This window comes from Aedes aegypti, chromosome 2, assembly GCF_002204515.2.
Source record: "Aedes aegypti strain LVP_AGWG chromosome 2, AaegL5.0 Primary Assembly, whole genome shotgun sequence".
Lineage (NCBI taxonomy): Eukaryota > Metazoa > Arthropoda > Insecta > Diptera > Culicidae > Aedes > Aedes aegypti.
This window is the reverse complement of record NC_035108.1, coordinates 358,903,105-358,926,896: the sequence shown is the minus strand read 5'-3', so window position 1 is coordinate 358,926,896 and position 23,792 is coordinate 358,903,105. Positions and strand designations below refer to the sequence as shown.

At 35.8% G+C, this 23,792-nt stretch overlaps 1 protein-coding gene across 4 annotated transcripts in view; it reads right to left on the bottom strand.

The window, feature by feature from the left end:
• Nucleotides 1–2,937: 2,937 nt before the first annotated feature.
• LOC5576817 (serine proteinase stubble) overlaps nt 2,938–23,792 on the bottom strand; it is a 205,590-nt gene continuing 184,735 nt past the window's right edge. For 3 of the 4 annotated variants that reach the window (XM_021846424.1, XM_021846426.1, XM_021846425.1), the window contains 5 exons: nt 19,583–19,760; nt 19,348–19,500; nt 19,134–19,249; nt 4,163–4,318; nt 2,938–4,105 (listed from right to left, as the gene is read on the bottom strand). In XM_021846424.1, the coding sequence (XP_021702116.1) occupies nt 3,945–4,105; nt 4,163–4,318; nt 19,134–19,249; nt 19,348–19,500; nt 19,583–19,760 (764 nt within the window). In that variant the 3' untranslated portion in view covers nt 2,938–3,944. The remainder of the gene's footprint in view (nt 4,106–4,162; nt 4,319–19,133; nt 19,250–19,347; nt 19,501–19,582; nt 19,761–23,792) is intronic. The other variant, XM_021846427.1, reaches the window with a different exon arrangement.

Below are 23,792 nucleotides of genomic sequence, written 5' to 3'. Positions count from 1 at the left end.
TGTGTTGATGTCCTTTCAGACAAACTCCACGCAAGTGGCCTTTCATCAATTTTGAACAACTTTTTGTACAATTTGTTGTCCGAGAAGCAATTGCAAATTGAAAGTAAAGGTGTATTATTTCGGCATTTAGTTTGTTGGCTCTAATTTCCATGAATAGTAATTTAAGAAAACACTCAAAATTAATTATACCTTCAGAACTAAGAAAATTAATTGTTCTGATATATTTTCTTGTACCGTTTTGACTCATATTCCAAACACTTAAGGCCAACAGTGACTTCAAATTCTTCTGATTTGCATAAATTGGCTGACATTTGTGTAAATTTTAATTTCTTCGCAAAGTCTAACTGTTAGCTGTTGGGTGTACCAATAATAATGTTGATTAAATTAGTTTTAGTATTGTTTTTACGTAAAAGTATGGAACAACATTTTGATTCAAATGCCGAACGCTGTATTCATTTTGTCTCATATTCCGAACACCTTGATTCAAATACCGAACAGCATGAAAAAATCGTTTTCAAATGAATAATTTCGCAAACAAATTTATCTGAGCATGTTCTACTAGTCTCAAACTAAAGAATCATGACTACTCCCGCGGTATAAATTATATTGGAGACGTCAAAATGGAATTGCAATTGATTGCCATTTCCTTATTATCTGGTGACATATTTCAGCGAAACATTTCAATCAAGTCGCCATACAAAAACCGAGTGTTCGGAATATGAGTCTGTTCGGAATTTGCGACAAAACGGTACATCACTTCAACACTTTGATTTAGATATTCCTGAAATATCAAAGCAAGATCATTTGTGATTTCATTGATTCAGTTGTATTTGTTCCACGAGTGGAGTTTAATACAGTGAGAATGGTCACTATGAATGAACTCGAATGAACTCTCGCTGTATGGACCAATGCACGAGTTCACAAGTTGACGTTTGAGCGGTGCCGTGTTATTTATGTGCCCATGGTAACGAGTGAATATGGCACCGCTCAAACGTCAAACAAAAGAACTCGTGCATTGGTATACTCCGAGAGTCGATATATTCGACTTTGGTCGTTCTCTCGTGACTTTTCTACCCCAACGGGAGTCGTTATGTCCGGGTTTATCGACTGATTATAAAATGGATGTGAAGAAGCAAATTTTCATTAAAAATATTTGAACTCAGGAATGTGCGTCAACATAAACAAACCATATATATTTATTAATCTATTATTTGGTTGCGTTGTGTGGTTTTTCTTTCAAACTCAGTGATTAATTTAGTTGTTGTTCTGTAATGTGCCATATCGTCATATGTGCCTCTAGAAGATCGTCCAGAAATGCCCTAGGAGGAGTCATGATGAGATATATAGGCTACGACGGGGGAGGGGGTGTCAAAGTGAACTCAAAAATATTACGTCATATTTTGACCGCCCTTAGTTTTGTTAACGACGGAGTGCTTTTAAGACGATATTTCAAGAAGAGTTAAGAGTTCCTCCAGGAGGGACTGTTCATTAACTACCATTAAATCCCATGGTATTTTTTTTATGAAAATCGAAAATAATTTGTATGGCTCTTGAACCCCACCCTTAAGCTCCTTACATAATAAATGGACAGCTCCATGAAATTGCGCAATGCATCTTAGGAGTTCCTCAAATATTAATCAATAATCATGAATATTCTAAAAATTGTGTATAAGCCGTAATATCAAAAGGACACACTCACTCACCCATTCAGTTATATGAAATAAGGCAGTGATACTCATCTTGCAGCCTGCGGGTCGCATGTGGCCCTCAAAGTCCTATACTTTTGGGAATACTTTTGGGCAAATGAAAATTGATAATTTATTTTTTTCAATCAATACTTCATGTAATGAATATTTCAGTTTCTATATTTAAATTTGTGATCAGATTTAGAGTTTTCTGTAACTTTTTATCTTTTACTAAATGTAGGTACTCCACAAGAAGCACACAAAATTTTGCAAATGTTACGATAAAAAAATATTGAACTATTTATAACAAAAAATTTGCATTCATTTTTAGAAACACTTTGTATTTTTCGGTTTTTTGTTTAAATGTTTTGGACTTACTTTTAGTTGGAATGAATGATTAGCTAAATATTGCTAATGACGACTGTAGGCCAAAAACACTAAATATCATTAGTTATATTAGTGAATCACATCTTCAGATATTCTCCATATTCCTCGAAGAAATATTCTTCGCAGTTTTGTGAGAACTCCTTCCGGAACTACTGGAAGGATACTCACAGGAGCTCCAGTAGAGAAACCTCCTGGCTCCAGAAGATTCTGAGCGATATCATGAACATATGCTCTTGAAGTAAGCACTGCAGGTATTTACAATCAGACAATGCAAATATTGTAATAACGCTGACAATTTTGTTTCTTTGAAATTTCTAGTTATATTTGTAAAGACATTATTGCGAAAAATTTTGAACAAAAATTGAAAATGATCCATCACATATTTTTGGAAACATCCTGCTGTAAGTAATTACGATAGACTTTCGGCAAACATATTCGAAAAGAACCATGCAGAGAATCCTGATCAAATTCATGTATGTTGAACATTGGACATGTTGCAAATCACCAAAAGTGCTACAGCAAAATATCAAATAAGTGTTCCTAGAATTCCTAAAAACGTTTCTGAAAAGAATTCTCTACAAGATCCTTCAGGATGTACTTGGAAGTCTTCAGAACTCAGTAGATAACAATTTTAAGATTATTATGCGAATAAATGCCATTGTTTGAAATTTGCAAATGCCAGAGAAATGTCTCAAGGAACTTAAAAAATAGAAAAATGAATTCAAAGCGTACTGATTTATGTTTTGAGGTTTTTTGGGAAGAAACCAGAAAAAAGTAGTTAGCATGAATAATAACTGCTAATTAAGCATTTAGACTATGAACCTGTTTGAGTTGTGATAGTTTATTTCCATAAAAATCCCTATGATTCATACGAAAAATAAATTTTATTCTCATAAATATTGTACAAAATTTAAATATACTTTTCCATCGTGTTCAATCCTTAACAATTACGTATTTACAAACAATTTTCGCCACTTACAGTAACGTTTACTCTTGCTTCCGCTTGTTGCCATCATGTTCTCCTTGCGGAGCGCAGAAGCCCTTCCTCATTTCGTGCCATTGTAAAAACTCCTAGTTTGGAAATAGCTTTGTTGTTACAATGAAAATGCTGCATGATTTGCGTTAATTTTACTTTCGTTATGGATATAAATAAATAAATAATTTCATTACTTTAAAACCTAACGACACACATTCAACCACGCTACGATTGTGTTTTCCTAAAAACAATTCTCACTCTCGGCACGCATTCACAACCAATTATCACAACTTAGATAAGATTGTCTAAAAGTACGATTCAACACATTCATATTATTTCGTCCACACTCGTCAAAATCCGAATATCAAATTCAATTCGCACCATACACAAGTCACGATTGGTTCTTCCGTAGTTTAAAACTTTAGCTTTCCATTTAAAAAAATATAACGAGTACAGTTTCTTGATACTTTTGAGGTGTTTTCGTTCACTGGTTGTTGCTTTGAGCGATTTTTTTCTGTGCTAAAATGTTTTCCCTAGTTCCGTAGTTCTGGTTTGCTCCTTATCGATCTATCGATGAAATCTCGCACCAGCAAATCATTGGCAGAGCGTTTCTCCAACACCTCTCCAAGACAAAATTCGATTCCATCGACAGATCAATGCATTTGCCCACCCTCGTAAGCCAACTAAAACAAATCAACAATGAAGGAACAAAGTCTTGGATTTTGTTCCGATCTCATATTTCTCTCGTTCCGAATGTAACTCGCGCGAATACTGAACACTGCGTTTCATGATCCCAGCTGAACGTGGTTTGTGCACTGCAAACCGAGCCGGAACCGAAATGCAACTGATTCTCCCTTGTACGTGTGCTTGTTGTGGGTTCGTTTCTTGTCGGCCGTCTAGAATTGCAGTATTTGATTGATCCAGTCCCGGAACTCCGATATCCTCGTGTAGACGCCCGGTTGGTTTGGTTCCGCACAGCCGATACCCCAGGAGATGACGCCGGCTAGCAGGAAACGCTTGTCCGGTCGCTGAATGACCATTGGGCCACCGGAGTCACCTGGAAGATGGAATGATAGTTACACGAATATCTATAAAATTTCAAGGATTATGTTACCTTCGCAGGAATCGTAGCCGCCCTTCTTCCACCCGGCGCAGATGAAGATATGGGGAATGTGCTCGATGTAACCCGCACTTCGGTACATCGTTTCACAGATCTTGTTCTCGATCACAGGAACCGTTACCTCTTGCAGGACACTCGGTAGTGGTCCGTCTAAAAAAAAAACGATTGATTTTTAATTAATAAGACGATACCCTCTATACTGCATATACTTTATGTAAGAATCAGAAAATCGCTACATCCCGCGGTTTTCCGTGGGATTAACCTCAGGTAGATCACTAGTTACGCATATTATACTACAAGATATTTTTTGGGTATTATATCTGCGGAGTTGAGCTCAAAACTAGATAAATTATAAATGTCAGTTCATAGGGTGTAGGTTCATAAACCAAAACTTATAATTAACATTATAATTCAATTGGTTTAACGTCGTCCAAGGTGAAAGTATAACAACACTTCCGTACATTATCTTGGGTAGGAGAATTCCGTAGACTCATTCATAGTATGATAAATTTTAAGTAATAGAATGTATTGTTGGGACTAGTACATAAGTAATTCTAAGTAACTAAAGACCGCTGCATTCCCTTTGAACGAGGTGATTCCGTTTGAGCAGAAAACTTAATCGATTGGTCACCTCCAGCCAGTGATCAATCGATTAAGTTTTCAGTTTAAACGGATGTTTGGTTCTTCAGATCCGTGCTCTTGAAAATTTGAAGTTTGGCTTCGATTCATCTTCACCTTAAATCATATTGTTTCATTCTACGGGCGTATGGGTTCATTCAAATATTACGTAACGCAAAATTTGCCAATTTTGGACCCCCTCCCTCCCCCACGTAACAGCTTTAGTATGGCAATTTTTAAATTTTTGTATGAACGTAACACTATGTCAGACCCCCTCCCTCCCCCTGTTGCGTTACGTAATATTTGAACAATCCCTATCAGACTCATTCACTACCAATCAGACTTTTGTTGGCTCGCCTTTAAGATGGGTGTATAGGTCTGCTAACTTTTCAAAGTGATAAGGTCAACGAAGCCGGCTTGATAGCTTGTCATGGACTCGTTTACTACAGACAACGGCACATGATTTGGATATCACTTCGTAGGCAGCGTTTGGAATTGTGATAGTTTGTAAGTTCCCACAATCAAACTTGTCGCGTTTGTGGTACAAAGGGCATATTATATACTACTTTTCATCCGTAGTCTTGGCCTATATTACAGATAGTCTCATCCTTATCCTAAAGTGCGTTGAGCTTCTGACAAAACTTCCGCGTTTTTTACGGTCGGCTCTGCTGTTCCATCTACTACAGGCAACGTTTTTTCTTCCGAAAGAGTTTGGTCTGATGTTGCCGTTTTCGTCTATAACGTTGCACGTTCTGCCGGATCGTTTGCTGCTTTCTCTTCAGAATCTGCCTACATTCTTCGTCAAACCAATCGTTCCTTTGACTATATACCCGAAGTTGCTCTCAGCTGGATCATTAATTCATCAAGCTCATCCTTTTCTGGCGCGTATGCAGAATTAGCCGCTGTAGGTCATACCGAAGCGGCCGTCGGTACCGAACATTGTTAATGACGGATTATTTTGGGCGCATTATTACTATATTCAGGTAGTGGTCAAAGTCAATGTTAGGTTTTAGGGATATCATCAAAGAGTTACTAATGATATTCATTGATAATGATATCTCTGATTTTGTTGGAGAAATATGTGATTAAAAAAACCGGGAGGTATTTGTTGATGAAATTGTAGACTAATCTCTAATCCAATTTCTGTAGGAATTCCTGATACACTCCTTCGAAGATCTCTGGAAGAACTCCTTGACTCCTTGAAGTTATAGATAGTATTTCTAGAAATAATATTTCATGATAATTATTGAAGAAATAATTAATCGAATCAATGCAATCAATCTTGTAATCCTGCAAGCATCCTTGAATATTTTTTTAAGAATCTGTCAAGATTCAACTTGGGGAATATTTGGAAGAACTGCTGAAGTAATTTCATGGTGAAGTTCTGGGTAAATTTCTATGTATTTTGAAAGGCATTTCATGGAGAAAGAGTTCTTCAAAAGTTTCTGATTCGTCGAAGATTTTTGGGGTTTTATTGGTATTTATGAGAAAATCTGCGGAAAAATCTTGGAAAAAGTCCATATGATAATGACTGAGAGAATGACGGAAGATACCTAAACGAATTTCTTTAGAAAGGCTGGCATGAATCTTTGTGAGTTTTCTATATTTATTTTAGAAAATCTCAGATTAAATACTAGACAAATTAATGGAACAGTAGTAGACAAAATTTCTGGTGGAAATACAGCGATTTTCCTGGGAAAATTTAGAGATCCCTACTTAAATTGATAGAGGTAATAGCGTTGGGTGCTCAACGATTACCTCGGGCAACTTTAGAATAAATTCTTTTGATTATTATTAAAAAAAAACGGTAATTAAATTTCTGGATCAACTTCTGGAATTTCTGTAATGATTCCTGTGGGAGTCCTCGAAAGTATTTCAAAAGAAATCTACTTGAAGAATTCTTTAAGGTTTTCTTTGAAGAATCTGAGAAGGAAAAATGAAGACTCTATGAAGTTTGATCAGAAACCTTTAAAATTTCTCCCTAGGATTGACTACAAGCAAAAAAAATGGAAAAATAGTGACTTTAGAAAACATCTTTGACAGTTTGCAGGAGAACGGTGTAGAGAAGAATGAACCAGGGGCTCGCTGAACTTTACGGCGAACCTAGCATCCTGAAGGTTCAAAGCTGGAAGGATACGTTGGGCGGGGCTTGTTTAAAGAATGCCGGACAGCAGCCCTGGGAAGACAATGTTCGCTTCTGATTCGGCAGGTACGAGGAGCACAGCGGGCACGATGGGCTTACCAGGTGTAGCAAGATTTGAGAGTGTGGGCCGCAGTCGAGGACGGTGGAAGGCAGCTGAGAACCGACTAGTGTGGCGTTGAACTGTTACCGTGATTTTATTATAACTACAATGATATACCGTTATCCTAGCGTATTTACCATTTTAATTCAAATTACGTACACTTAGTGCTTCAGTGAAGTAAAACTCATAAAAGAGCATATCAAATAAATCATTTGGTATGATGCCAATAAGGATCAATATATCGAAAATGTTTTGTTTGTCATTTCCTTGTATGAAAGTTCATCAACATTTGTGAGGCACGTAAGACATATTATCTCTAACTCCAAAGAACATTTGTAGATGACTGGAGATAATGGAGTATACATCAAACAAAATTGACGTAACGTAACATTTATAGGGCATTGCATACCTGTAGGCGTTTATCGTTACATGGAAATTTCTGACTAAGATTACAAAAAAAGTTTGTGAAAATGCTTTTCGCTAAGAGATTTGAGACCGTATTCAAGTTCTATGATAACTAGGCTGTCAAAGATAAGTGGCCAACTATTCAAAACTACATCAAATAGTGATCGTAGAACAAATTGTTTGTAAGCGTTTCAAAAATGCTAAAATTGTGTCAATTTTCAATATTCGTATAAAAAGCCTCAAATGTTCTTAATTCAAATACGAAAACTTCCCACCAAATGTCCTACTAGTGACAAAGAATACTACCTTGGTCTCCTGAATCACTGGTCTTTACGAAGTGTCCCTCTTCATAACAGACATTGTTCAGAGTACCGTTTTGACTCATATTCCAAACACTTAAGATCAACAGTGACATCCAAAGCATCTGATGGGCATACATGTGCTGATATTTGGAAAAATTAGGATATCTTCGCTAAACCTCACATTGGAGAAAACAAAAAAAAAACAGCTTTGAAAAAACATAACCATCACTGACCATAATTTCCTTTCAGATGTTAGTGCCTTTAAGCTCATAATCGCTTTCAATCAAAATTACGCTCTGCAGCACTAATTGGAAACCGTTCAGCAAACAACTTTACCACAGTGTTGGTAAGCTTCCTTATTCTTTTCTCAGCATCATTGTCCCGTTTTAATCATTTGAAATATTCCACTCATAATTTACACAGTATCGTGAAATATTTAAGATAACGCTCTTAAGTGAATACCTTCATTTATTAAGGGTTATAAATAATTACCCCTCTAATACCCAAATTTTTAATTTCGATCTAAATATCATTTTTCGTTTTCTACAATCGTTTAAACACATTTTGGGCAATGATTTGTTTTATTTGCGAATTTATGAATTTTTGTTTTTGATTTTTATATTTATTATTTCTGAACATCCCTATCCTTTTTCATTTTTTCTGAAGTCTTGTGGCTACTTTCGTTTGTACTTTCGAACATATTAAACTTTTATTTTTTTTCGGAACATATATTATTTTCCGTATAACTAACGTATAAACAGGTTTCAAATTATTATAATACTATCAGGCTCTTCTTCTATGATACGTTGATTGTAGAAAAATACGAAAGGTACGTTTTTGTATATTACAAGTCAAATAAACCCCAGACATGTGTACTGCCCATAAAAGCATAACTGTCCCATATTGATTTTTGAACCAACACCTCTTTTCTTCGCAACATTCATGCTTTAGTATGCACTTCACTAGGCATATGAAAATTTATACAATTTGTTTGAAAATGTTGTGGAAAAATATGAAGTTGGTGCATGGGACTGCAATAAAGGCATAACAGTCTCTATATGAACTTTGAATGCCAATAGCAATTGCAAAACTGGAATTATGTTCAACTTTATATTTTTTACTGATCAATATTAGCAAAATGAGTATTCTGTGGGGTGAAGCTAAATGAATATTGCATTCAAAAATATACTAGAAAGTTATAAACATTTGTATGAAAATGCAAACTTCAAACTTTGAGCGCTGTTTTCTCAATGCCTACTAATTCCATATGGGACAGTTATGCCTTTATGGGCAGTGTAGGTTATATAAAAATACAACTTTTCAAACATTTTTCTATAACACAAAGAAGTTTCAAAAGTCATAAAAAACTTCCCTTATATGCGTGTTTTGAGTCAAGGTTTATGCTAAAAATAAAATCGGGGTTGGGTATTAGAGGGTTAATCAATTGATCCTAGGAATGTATTGTTACAAGTGGTCGGGGTTCTGCTAAACCACACCAAACGCCATTTTTTCAAAAATGAGTTATTTACACTAGAGGATTCAGATTATCATAACCTATCTACATTTAAGATATTGAATAATTTGAACCATCCCTCGTTGAGTAAATTCAAAATTTTTCTCTAGCACGATATGTAAAACTGAAATTGTATCCAATCAGAGCGAACCATAAACCTTAGCTTATCATAAGAGGTTATTTAGTATTCTGATTAAAGACGGCATTTTTTTTTAATTCTTCCTTAAATATTGCTAAGTGGCCATTCCGGACAACATACAGTAACAACACCAAAGGTTTTTGTATGTCATGTAAGTTAACGGCTTTGTAAAACACAGTATTGTTTCGGTGGTGCTGATCTAATATCATTGAAATTTTGTTCAGCCACACCGCACCAAGTACCATTTATATAAAAATCGTGTTTTTGTATGAAGAAGAGATATCAACATTCGCAAGACGCTTACCTTCGCTTTATATATAATATGTCGATGGGTCCATATAGGAGCCGTGATTAAATAACAAGACATTTAAATTTGATGTTGTCTGAATAATTTGGAAGCACTTTAGCGCTTTAGCTGTTCAGAAAATGACGTTTTCATCTGTTTTCATCATCAAGCCTCCTAGACCAGAACGCGCACAGCTTGTTTCGAGTTATTCGCTCTCGATGCAACAGTTCTAAATGACCGAGAGGTAGCACGCCTTATCACCACTCGAAGGACACGAGTTCGAATCCCGATTAATATTTTTTTACGTTGTCCCTAACAGGGAGTCATATAAAATCAATCAACTTTCAGCTTTTATGACTATTTTTGAACAATAAAGCACAAGCAGTTTCATGTACAACAGGAATGATGAAACGCATGCCATTCTTGGTATCCACTTCACATAAAATTTAATAATCGTGAACTTGTTAAGCCAAAGTGTATTAAATGCGAGTAACTTGGTGCGCTCTGGCAGAACAAATTCATGGTTTTCTTCGATCGGCACATTCTTTAACTACATCATTATTATCTTTTTCGAATCTTTGAATGCGTGAGGGACTTGGTTCAATAACTCTTCTGTTGAAATAGATAATCCATCAAGAGAAAGTCGGTAGAATACGTAAGAATACGAATTGGCTTGTACCAATTCATACCATTGTAGCGAGTTCTATAGAAAATTACAAATCTTTTTCGTTCACAGTGCATAAACATTTGTGACAAGCATTCCAACATGCATGGCGATGATATGAACCCTTTTTATTTCTTTCTTTCACCTGTGTTCCTGGAAATCATGAAACACATTCAGCCATACCGAACTGAAAACCATTTTCTTCAATTTTTGTTCAGCCAGAGTGAACTGAGTACCTCTTGATTTGAAATCAAATCTAATTAAATGGAAAATATTTGATGATTTTTTTGAATACTCTATCTTGAGTTACTTATTGGACCCTATTAGTCATTTGTTAACGGTGAAATTTTCAAAAGAGTCATTTGCGATTTACTCGCTGATGAGTGAACTTTAAAGTTAAATATCTCAAAATAATGCTTTTGGCACTTGGTGCGGTTTAGCAGAACCCCGACCAAGTGATGATCCGAGGAGGAATTTATTGCAACGCATATTCAACGATGGCACACTGTGTGCCAATGGGAATTTAAGGATACTTACAATTCCTCTTTTGGGTAATGTGCGTGCCTAGAAATCCGAAAACAATCCGGGTCGTAGAACTGAAATACAGTTGCCTGTTTCAGCGCCACTTTTACTTTTGTTGTATCGATTCTGTTGAATACTGTTGTCGGTTGCAAAATGAGCTTGTTCGTCGTCATGCCTATATAACACTTAGAACAGTCGGCGCATGGGATATTGTAAATCACGTTGGATCAACTGTTTTTGTCTTCGACATCTTTCACCGGCAGCAACATTCAACATAATCAACACGTAACACAACATAACATTGTCCACATATTCCACCAAAAAGGCACAATACATGTGCCCATAACGTCAGATATGAGCATAAATCCGTTTTTGCGTTTTATTGAAGACTGAAAGCTATAATCCTGAACATCAACGTACCTCCTAGGTTGTTTATAATTATGTTTTCAGTATGGTTTTCCCATCTCCCACAGATTATATGATCTTTACTATCAATTTCGTTGCTTTGAGGCTTAATCGCATATAAAGAATTATGAAGCCTGAATTTGTTATTTTAATACTATACTTCCTGTTTCCTGTTCGTTCCTGTTTTTTCTAACTTTCCTGTGAAAATATTGAGTTTTTCATACACACAAACACGTCGGAACACTTCAGGATCATATCTATATGATAAATTTAAAAATCCGATAGCCCGTTCTCAAGTCATTTTTATTTATATAGAAGATAGATAGATTATCAAATTATTTATAAGATGAACCCACGTTCATAAAGACTACTCCAAGCTTTATTAGTTATTTGCTACATAAAGATATTGTATATCAACTAAAACACCAACCTACTAAGCATTTTTCCATTCTAGCCGCTACTATATGGCTTATATCAGAGATGGATTTCAGCTTTCTCAAGTAGAAATATATAAAAAAGGTCGTGGTTTTGAGATAATAGTGTAAGCGTGATTTGTGTTCCCATCTAGATAAGTGATTTTTTCTACAATTACTGTTGAAGAGCTTTAAAGAAGCATGAATCCTTCAGTATTTTTTCGGGTTAGAAATTTCGGTAGGAATCGCTGAAGGTAATTCAGATAGATTTCTGTGAAAACCCCTGTCTAAATGGAAAGAAGAAAATTTGGAAACAATAAGAAATAAATATGAGAGCCATCTCTAAAAGAAATATCTGTGGAAGCATAAACTAGCGAAATGCCATCGCAAACTCGATAGAGATGTCTCGATATAAATTTCTGTAGGAGGATTTTCTGTAGCAATTTATATACATATATTTGCAATGGCGCTAGTAAAGTTGTGGTAAAAATGTAGGTACAGTAATTATCTTTTACAGACAGTATTTAAAAAACTTGAATAGGTCCTGTACCACTTTCCTGAAGAGTACCTGGAGAAATCCATAAAGAAATCATTAGCAAATTGTCCAATCTGATCTCTTGATGAATATCTAAAAGGTTTTTTTGAAATTATTCTTAGAAATGTTTTCGGATAAATTCCTAGGGAAAACACAAAAACACAGAGAAAAAAGTCCTGAAGGAATTCTAGAAGGTAGCCTGAAAAAATCCAAGAAGAAATAATGATTGTGTTGTAAAATAAAGAGTTCTTTTTTTGTAAAAACTTTGGTAGAAATTCTTTTCTACTTTATTGAAAAATCTATAAGAATATAATTTTTGGAAAAAAAAAAATCCTGGAGGATTTCTTAAAATAATATGCGGAAAAATCTCTAGAAAATTTCAATCACTTGTAAAAGCACTTTTTTGTCATGATTTGAACAGATAACGCGTTTAGTATCATAAGGGCGTAACTGCAATGATCGATTTCTCTTCATCGGTTTTCTCTTTAGCTAATTACTCGGTCGGGTTACTGCTTTTGACTGCTTTTTTCGATTCATTAGAAAGAACTCATCGTTCTTCGTCATATAACATCGAAAAATAATACTTAAATCGATTGAATTCCCTGTACTAGAACAAAGAGAAAATCGACGGAGAGAAATCGATCAATGCAGATACGCCTGTATGATACTAAACGCGAGATATGTTTTATTCAAGAAGTACTTCATGCAAAATATTCGAATGACGCCTTGGAGAGAGTGTTTGGTCCGTAGAATCTGTTGCTTGCTCCTTTATGGGCGACCGACGAAATCCGGATCAATTGTGTCCGGTTCGCGTTGCGCTGATGAAAAAACGAAGTGTGCGGATGAAAAATTAAACGCGTTGGTCACGGTATACACAACAAGGTAGGCTATTCCCACGTGTAAACAACGATTTTCTATCAAAACCTGTGTCGTCATTCCTATCGTCAAGCCTGAGGCCTTGAGGATACTAAAGGAGAGCAGGCCTTGCTTTCTTTTGCACTCGTTCGAGTTTGCGATAGGAATGACGTCACTGCCAAATGTCATTTTTCGCAGTATAATAGCTTGCTTCTTTTTACCGTGCGCGTCAGTAGTGTTTGCCCCGTTGAATTTGTTGCTTGCTCCTTTGTGGGCGAGCGACGGAATCCGTATCAATTGTGTCCGGTTCGCGTAATAATCGCACTATCGGTATCGGTCACCAGTGTATATGCTCACGTATTCGTTTCAAACTTTATCTTTATCATTCACCAAAACGAATCCTTTCCCATATCCAAACTCCCAGGGTTTTCTTGTAGAAGTGCAGAGGACTCCTCGGCTTCTGTAAAGCAAGTAACACGTCAACATTTCCCTCTCATCCTCAAATTGACCTGCATTCGGACGCAGCCGGCACCGGTATTGTTTGTAATAATAATGAGAGCACCAGTACTTACACATCGAAGATGCTACTGATCCTGAGTAGCATCCGTTGGTTCCCTGTGTAAGTACAGCTGTTCTTGCAATAACGGAGTAGCAACTGCGGGCGGTCAATCATGCTCATGCTCAATATTTGAATGACGCCTTGGAGAATTTCTCGGTTGGAGTTTTTGCACTAATTACTGAATGAGTTTTTGGCTGAAATCTTCGATTACCTCACCTCGAAGGAAATTGCCGACATAAGTTTTGAACATTTTAAAATTATTGAATTGAAATGAAAACAATATGAAGTTTTTTATTGTTTCTGCTCAAATCATCAAGATTTTTGACCGAAATACGTCGTATTGATATCTGATCGCGTTAGTAGTGTTTGATCTGTTGATGATCGTATCGCTTGCTCTCAAACATCTTTCATTAAATCTCTATGCAACTTCGATTGCTCTGGTCAATCACGGAGTAGCGACTACGAATGAAAGCTTTTCATCAGATGCTAGAAATGTTACTTATTATACTGACTCAATTCTTTATGGACTCAATCAAGTTATTACAGAAGAATTATGGCATAACCTTTATCCGTTTAGTAATGTTTATGGAACCTAAAAGGGGGTCGCAGCTTCCAAAAATTAAAAACCACTGGTTTAGAGTTTGATTTTACGGAAAGTAAAATAATGAACAAACATTTCGAACAATTACTACAGAAATTTTTAGAGGAATTTCTTGAAGGAACGTTCAAGGAATTCCTTAAGAAGTGGGAGATGAGTTCTGGACGCTCTTAAATACGAATTCCTGGTGGAATTGAGTTACATTTGGTAATGTTATTTATCAAGAAATCATTACAAAATCATATTTTTAGGAATTTTTGGAGAGAGTTTCTCTAGAAGTTTTTGGAGGAATCGATGGAGCAATTTCAGATAAACAGTATATCATAGTAATTTATCGGGTTACGTTTTCCAGAAAGAAACCATGTACACCTTAATGGGTTTCCAATAGCCCAACAGCTAATAAAGTTTTATCGAGATATTGGTATGTAACAAATCATGATTATTTTCTAAAAAAACGGTGCTAGTCATATTGTAGGAAATTCTGTTTGAATTTTCTGTATAAATTCCTGTAGGAATTTTTGCGCTAATTTTCCTAGAAATTACCTTTTTGGAAGATTTTCTCAAAACACACGAATGACGTTCCAAGAGATGTTCACGGCAAATCTCTGGATAGTTGAATAAATTAATGGAGTTCATAGAAGTCAATTATAAAACCTTAAAATAATGTCATGGAGAATCCTTTTAAAATCCTGTAGCAACTTCTAGGGATATCACTAGAAGCACTATAGGTGCATTTGGAAAGGAATTTGTCAAGTAGTTATCAGAGGAATCCACGACGATTTTGTTGAACAAAACCTCTGTAAGAATTTATGGATATTTTCCTCCAAAAATATATGAACATTAAGAATCTTTTATCGAATTTCTAAAAACTTTCTAGAGTTAGTATTGCACGAATTTACAAAAACATTTCTTCAAGAAATTGCCTGTGCATTTCGAAAAGAAATTCAGGAATCCCTAGAGAGTTACTTTCAAAACCAAAACCAGCCAAATTCCTGAAGAAATCACTGCAGTATCTGAAGAATGATTTGAAGAGTTCTTGGAGGAATTCGGAGAAAATCTGGGAAGAATCCTTGAAGGAATATTGGAGAGAATTCTTGGAGTTCCTGTAGAAATCTATGAAGGAATCCCTGGGAGAATTACTTTAAAAATGCACACGTAAGTTCCAGGAGAAATCTTTGGAAGATATCTTGAGGAATTCATGGAGGAATCCATATGCAAATATCTTAAGAAATACCTGAAGAATCGCTGGAGGAATCCCTCAGATAATCTTTGAAAGTGCTTTGGAGCAACAATTCTTTGAGAAATACCCAGAGGAACCCTGAGAAAAAATTGTTTGAAGAAATGGCTTGATGATTTTATGGATTAATCGTTTTATCAATAGAAAAGGCGTGTAGCAATTTATGGAGAATTCGAGTGGCGACTGATGCTTCGGTAGTGTCACTTGCCCTTGCGGGGGTGAGCAGTTAAAATCAGAATCAATCGTGTTTCGCGTCATTGGTCTTGCAGTGTGAATAGTAACGCGGAGTGCTATTTATCTGCTGCTTTGCTTGATCTTTCAGAGACACAAAATATGTGTTTTAATGTTTATTCCTGTAACTAATAACAAGTTCTTTTTCAGCAGTCACCCGGTTAATTTCAAATCAATTGTCCGATGTCCTCTAGTAAATCTAAAAAAATATAATCTTTTTATAGAGAAACTTAAAAGTAAATTGGAGTACCTTGTACCTTTTAATTCCGCCTCAAATGTTCATCTTTCACAGATACGCATATTTTGACTGCCACTTGAAGGCTGCTTCAGTGTCAGTTATGCCTCACTAAAAAAATATTTTGAATATGCAAAACAGCATAGCAAATTTTCCTATAGATATTTTCCCCGTAGGGCTTTAGCTCTTAAATCAGCTTTTTTTTCTTGGGGAACCAACATGCGTGGAGGAACGTTAAGTATGTACACGGAGAAATAAGACTACCCAAAAAATAAGTTCTTTAAACTCAAATTTGGGTAAACTACATTTAGTTTTTACCCACGGTTGGGTTGTTTTGCCTCTCTCGCAACAGCAATGTTGTCAAAAACAGAGAGAGAGATGCACCGGCCCAACGTCGATGTTCAATGAAATAAGCCGAATTAGGGTTCTTTCGAGTTATCCCAGCTTTAAGTTGTTTTAACCCACTACGGAGACTTTGAAAGCTAACGCTGGGTAGATTTATTTTTGCACTGAGTTGTTTTTTCGCTGTTGTCAAACGAAAACTACCTAATGATAGCTATATGTCAGTTAACCCAAATTTGGGGTATCCCACGGAAGGAATCTATGATATTTTGACGAAAGACATTTGGTCGAATGACATTTAGTCGAATGACATTTAGTTGAATGACGTTTGGTCGAAAGTACAATTGGTCGAACGGACTTTTCGTCGAATGGACATTTGGTCGAAAAGGTATAATTGCAACAGAAAGCATTTGATATTTGGTCGAACCGACATTTCGTGGAAAGGATAATGGAAGTTTTACGTTTAGTTTGACTATCGTTGAGAGTAGCATTTTGTCGTCAATACAATAGTGATTGAATAATTGGAAGATTTATTTTCAGCCATTTTACCAACAATCTATGTGCGACTATCAAAGTTTTGTTAATTAACCCGTATAGGCCTGAGTGAAAGCAAACATACTGAAAAACCTCAACGCTCAGCGAATTCTTAACGGATTCAAATGATTTTTTACCAGTTCACAGGCCACATACATATCTAGTTTCCAGAAGTGGCCAGAGGAACTTGGAAATATTCCTGTGGCCGGAGTTATTCCGGTGGGTCACTGGGTCAAGTCGATTATAAAATGGCTACTTTATGGGACATACCAAGTTACCTTTATTTATTTGCAATGACAATCATTTTAATTTACATAAATCATTAAGATTTGATATTTAACGTTATAAATGAAGAGTTTTGCATCGCTAAAATATACCGGATGTGGCCAATCGGACGTAATGCCCGGAAGAATCGGCTGTAGATTTGTTGGATACTAAACCGTTTCAATTCTCGAAAAGTAGAAATCAAACATAATTGTGCACTAAAATGCGTTCCCATAAGCTTGGCACAGATGTTCAGATACAAATTGTCCACTTTATTCTAAGTTTTAGGCGTCCCGGGACCCGAAAATGGTCATTTGAAGGAACAATCAAATGCAAAACTCATAGTTAGCCAACTCAGTCGTTTCTCAAAAGGTTAACACTGATGCAATTTTTTTAAAATTCCGTCATCTAGTGGCCACATTATAGTCGATTCCGTAAATTATTCGTGACTTAAAATTTGCCTACCTCCAGAGGCACAAAAGCACAGTACCCTTCTCACCCGACCTGACCCAGTGATCCACCGAAATAACTCCGGCCACAGGAATATTTCCAAGTTCCTCTGTCCACTTCCAGAAACTAGATATGTGTGCCAGTATACCGACAAAAAATCATTTGAATTCATTAAGAATTCGCTGAGCGATGAGGGTTTTATAATTTTTGCTTTCACTCAGGCCTATACGGGTTAAATTTATGGACGCTCTCCTAACATACTGATCAACCTCTTGCGTTTTTGAAGTTTCATGCTGCTTTTTCATTCAGGCATGTTCTGATGTTCTGCGATTCAAGATAAGCTGATCGGAAATGGAAGCAAAGTTTTGTTTTGTCGCCTCAGTCAACTCGTCTTCCCTTTCCAGATGCATAGAATTAGCACAATTTTCATTTAAAAAAATCTACTTATACTGCAAACTCTGTTATTCACCCGTAGTCATCATCACTTCAAGCAAAGCCATATATTTGCTTGAGGAATGTTATTAAGCTGGAAGTCACAATAAGCCAATTGTCCAAATGTAGAGTTACCGACAACTAACATTCACTTCGCAACAACAGTTTTCCTTAAAGCAAAGTTTTCCTGCTTTTTTGGCAATTCTGATTTCCGCATTCAAAAATCTTACCCACGTAAGCTGCAAAATCCGAAATTCAAAGAAAGATCCTGAATACTCTTTCCGAATGCTCCCGTCAAATGAAGATCAGCAGTTCATTATGAAGAACGATGACATTTCAAAAGAATAATTAATTTTAAAAACATTATGTTCACATCCTTGAGTAATAAAATAATTTGATGAGCAGTTTTTCAAAGAATGATGATATTTTCAAAGAATAATAAATTCACTAGAGCTAAATATTTCAGTCAATGTACAAAAAAAAAACTACTACGTTATCTTATAAACTTTAAAAAACTTTGAAAATAATAATCAATAAACCATTTGAAAATAAGCTTTCAACCCAATTTACGTTCAACTTAACGTAATTCCACCAAAATAAATGTTCCAACGCAATTCGACCAAATGCCCATTCGACCAAACGTCATTTCGACCAAATGTACTTGCGACCAAATGTCATTCGACCAAATGTCATTCAACGAAATGTCCTAAAGCCCACGGGAGGGCCGAATTGCGTAAAAAAAGATAAAGTTTGGTTGATTTGTGGCTCCATGTAGATACAAACCAATACGTAATGCAATGTCAATCATGTTTATTATCAATATGTCTTCTCCTTTTCCATTGCCATCACACACAAAACATAAGAATGAGAGAAACGAAATGTTGTTACAATAAATAACATTTGATCTTTCGGGACACTCGTACAGCAACATAGAAGCATTTCGGTTGCTCAGATCTGAAAATATTTCTTGCAGTGAAAATGCCTCTTAACAACAGAGTGATTTCAGATGGCAATGCTTCTGCTGATTTAATACAGCTTGGCAATCAAACTGCTTAGATAAAACATAAAGCAGATCAAATGCCATAGCCATTCTGCTAGGTGGCTTATTCAAATGCATATTGGTTACCTGGGTAATGGATTTTATATTTTCTCTTCTTGTACTGGATCATCACTAAAAACTCACCTTCATACAGTCGACCCCATCCAGTGACGAAGGCCGTCCTTCCGATGAAGTTTTCGTCACCGTCGGGCACGCAAACCGGAATGATGTTCGGCTGGAATACCACTGGTTCGTAAAACCTAAAATTAATGTCACCTATTACATGTTCAATTAACCTGTGCACAAAGCACTCAGTATAAATTCATATAGATCCGTTGGAAAGACAGCGGAAGATTACCTCAGCAGGGCCAAATCGTACTCGAAAGTCCGTGGGTCGAACTGCGGATGGGAGGCCACTATCTGCACCCGGCGCTCCTGGTAGCCGTAGGGTTCCTCTTCCAGAGCCAAATCGTATTCGCCCAATCGCAGCAGCAAATCTGATGGTGGGACACTGAAAAATTCGAGAAAATTGGTTTTAATCAAATCGATTTGGATCAACGAGGGAACGATGCCGACTCAACGATCGCCCATACTTATCCACGCAGTGAGCCGCCGTAATGGCCCAGTTCTCGTTCAACAGCGCAGCGCCGCACTTGTGCAGGTAGGTCGAGGTCCTCCACTGACGCAGCGAAATTTGCCACGGCCACCGTCCAAAGGCTGCTTTCGTTCCGCCGACGATCCGAGGCTCCGGGAACATTCGCTTACCGCACACTGCCAACACAAGAAGGGTGGAGTTTAATGCACTGATCATATCGGTTGGGATTGAGAACGGGGATAGATGTTGGTTCACGAGAAGGAGGAGCAATTATAATGCACTAAAATGATTGTGATTGAAGTTCTGTAAGGAATGGAAGCTGGGATGGAATCGCTATATTGCAAAGATGCGCTGCAAGCTTCGAGGTTCAAATTGTTTCTGATCGTTTGTTTGAACTGGAGGGGTTGTTAGATCGAGTGTGTTGGGAAAAGTGTAAATAGGAAATAAAGTTGTTTGTACTTCCACTTTCGGTCAATTAAACCAATTCATCCCGTGTAAGACTGAATAAAGGGCTATTGATAAATCATGATATGATATTTTTTGCTCTATCTTTCAATTAATAAATTAAAGAATTTTGAAAGATAGTAATTTATAAATAATCTGCAATTATATTTGAATTAATGCAACGTCAATTTTTGATATATTCATTCTAGATTCTGGTAGGAAATTCTACTGATCCAAAAGTTGGTTCGCCGGCCGTCTGTGATTTCAAAATAAACGATTTATATGTGATATCTCCTTATGGTTAATTTTTCTATGATTTATAACTGACCTACATTTTTGAAGTTCGACTGTAAATTTCTCCAAATTTGAAGGATTTCTTGAATCTGTAAAAAATTTAGATGTAGCAAAGAGGGTAGAGTTTTGAAAGCTTTGCGCAGCTCTGGCAGTGCAATTTTCAACGTTTGTATGTATTAGGAAAGAATTACTATATTTATAATGATCTACCAATAATTTTGAAATTTCTTTGAATTTATCTTAACTGGATGATAGTATTGAGGATCTAAATCTAAATCTATATAGAGAGCTTGATAGAGAGAGCAAGTATCAAAGCTGCAATCATGTTCCATAATTTTGACGTAATTGGCGAGTGCAATAGATGAAAACATCATTTTTCACAAATTCTCCTTTTTTCTGTAAATTCTTCTTCAAATCCTCGGATTATATAGGAATTATCTACAAAAAGTATTTTTGGAATGCCTTTCTGCTTCGAAACTTAAGAGAAAATTTATTGAAAACTCCCAGGAATACTTTTGCTCCCAAAATAAGCATAGCAGTAAAGTAAATCTGTGGAGAAACATGTAGAATAATAACTAGGCAGGGAATAATTAAAAAAAATTATAAAGATATCCCTTGAAAAAATACTTTAGGAATACCTTTATAATTTTGCAAAAAATCCATATTCTGGAATTGAATTCTTGTGTAATTCCGAGGTGGAATTCTTAAAGGCTTTTTGGTAGAATTATGGGGAATCCAGAAGTCAAAGAAGGAATTCTTCTTGATTTCAAGAATAATTTCTAAAGAAGAATCTGATGGAGCTCCTAGAGAAATTTATTTTTTAATTCATTAGAGAGATTTCAATTATCCTGCAGTTATTCATCTCCAGAAGAAGAAATACAGATAATCATTTATCTATGGTTGGTTTGTTATCCATCTGTTGTTTCTATCTGCTTTAACATTTTGTTGTTTCTCCTTCTTTGGCATGACGCTTTCTCGAGAAACTTTGTTAAAAATCTTTCTCCAAAAGCATCATTTTAAAGAATCCAAAGGAAAAAAATAATTCTAAGAGTATTGAATAAAATCAGGGTTTTTATATGTATGGTTCCTGATTTCTTAAAGTCCATCAGGAATTCCCCAACGAATTTCCAAAGTAATGCACAAATTTCCTCTAAATTTAAAAATATTCTTTCGAAAAAGTTTGTTTGGAATTTCTGCAAGTAGAAAAAAATAATTTTCAAATTTATCAGTTAGCCATACTACCATGAAGTTTCGGAGTTCATGCAAAACATTTTCTAACATGTTAGAAACAAACACTTTCAGTAAAAATTCCATCCGTTTAAACATCAATGCCCATTACAAAAGACGATAAAAATGAATCAGATTTTTTGTAGTTAATCTTACACAAGAAACCAAAAAATCTTTTTCTGTGAGGTACATCGTTAGTATTTTCATCAAAAAGTATCAAAAATTCTATGGTGAACTCATGAAATTCCTGACAAGAATTCAGATTTTTTTCCAAATTCAATTTAAACACTCACAAGACGCGACGCGAGACTGGAAATAACACTTATTGGTCTTACAAACATAAAAAGGATTTAAACATTTACCTTTTTCGTCGACCGGTTTCGGGCTCGATGTTGCCATCGTCCTGTAGATGGGCAACATCGAGCCCGAAACCGGTCGACGAAAAAGGTAAATGTTTAAATCCTTTTTATGTTTATGAGAACAATAAGTGTTATGTCCAGTCTCGCGTCGCGTCTTGTGAGTGTACTATAGTTCTTACGTTAGCACAAAATCTTAAAATGAGTTTAATTTGAACTTCAATTAAAAATATAGAAGTCAATGAAAAGATTCGTAGAGCAATTTGTAAGGATTTTGAGGCATTTCTGGAGAAGTTTTTAAGCCAAATATGGAAAGTGGATGGATTTCAGATATTCTTCATAGAAGAATCCTTGAATAAATATTTGGAGAAAAATATGGAGTAATTTTTGAAAAATGAAAATATATTTTCATATATATACCTTATGGAATTTCAGGAGAATATTTTTTGAAATGTTCAAGAATTAATTTTAAAATCCTTTTGTAAATCTATTAAAAAAAATTTTTTTAAAATTTCCAGAAGAATCAATCATGCTGTTTAAAATAGAAAATGTTTGGAAAATTCCTGGGTGGATCTCTGGTGATTTTTTCGAAATAATCGATGACATCCCAGGGAAAGCGATACTATACCTCTCTAAAGAAATCTCTGAACAAATTTCCCGGGAATTTTTGGAGTATTTTTACGGAAGAGTTTATAAAAGAATAGCTGAACGTATTCCGCTAAAAATTTTTGAAAGATTGAATTAAAAAAATAGGTAGGCGTGATTGAACAACTTCTAAAATATTAGAGAGGAGTCTGCGAGAGAGAATTTTGAAGGAATTCGGGGATCAATTTCAAATTGATTTTCAGACAAATCTGTGAAAATAAAGCAGATAGATTTGTGGAAAACTTCTCTGACAAATCACTAAGGACATTTTCCCAATTGAATCTTATGAAAATCTGGTAGAATATTATAATCATGAATTAATCATCCATTTTTTTTTTGCAGGAAGTCCTGGATAATATTTGCTGCGAATTTTTCGAGCAAACCTTCAAGAATTTCTGAGGGATTGAATGAGAGATTTTCTGAAAGATTTGGTGAATGAATCTGAAGAGAAACTTTAGGAAGAATCACGAAGGCAAAGTTTGAAAAACCTTTAAGTGCACTCTCTGATGAGTTTGTGGAAAGAGTCCAGTATTGGTGATCCTGAAGACAGTTTTGGTAGTATTTATTGTACTATTTTCTGGATAAACCCTCGATTCGGAATGCAATTTACCGGAAGACCATTTACCGGAATGTACCATTACCCGGAAAAACCATTTACCGGAATGTACCATTTACCGGAATGCACCATTACCCGGAAAGCCAAATCTTCCATTTTCGACGATCATTCATTGATGCGCAGCACAAATTATGTCACGCCAACCATGGACATTCTCGACTCCCTCGGTTTCCATAAACACTATTTCAAAAGACATCTCCAAACAGCTTTGGACCAAATATGTTGTTCTTCTTGCTAGCGTTACGACTCAACTGGGACAAAACCTGCTTCTCAGCTGTTCTATCTAGGAGCATTTCTACAGTTAATAGCTGAGAGCCTATGTCAACCGACCATTTTTGCATTCGTTCATAGTTTGACAAGTATGTAAGTACTCTAGCTCTGAAACGTTGTCAAATTTGTCATCCAGAAATAATTTTGAACCGGCGGTATTCAATTCTGCCAACCTCAGCTTGATCTTACTGAATAACTTCACTTTGCCGCATAGTAAACCTTAAACTATGAGCGAATATCACGATACCAAAATTTGATTGAACATGTAATTTTATTGGCGACCTAATTAGAAAAGAATCGCCTTCTATAGATCGGAAAACTATGTCTTCAAATTTAGGCTATAAAACTTAATATTG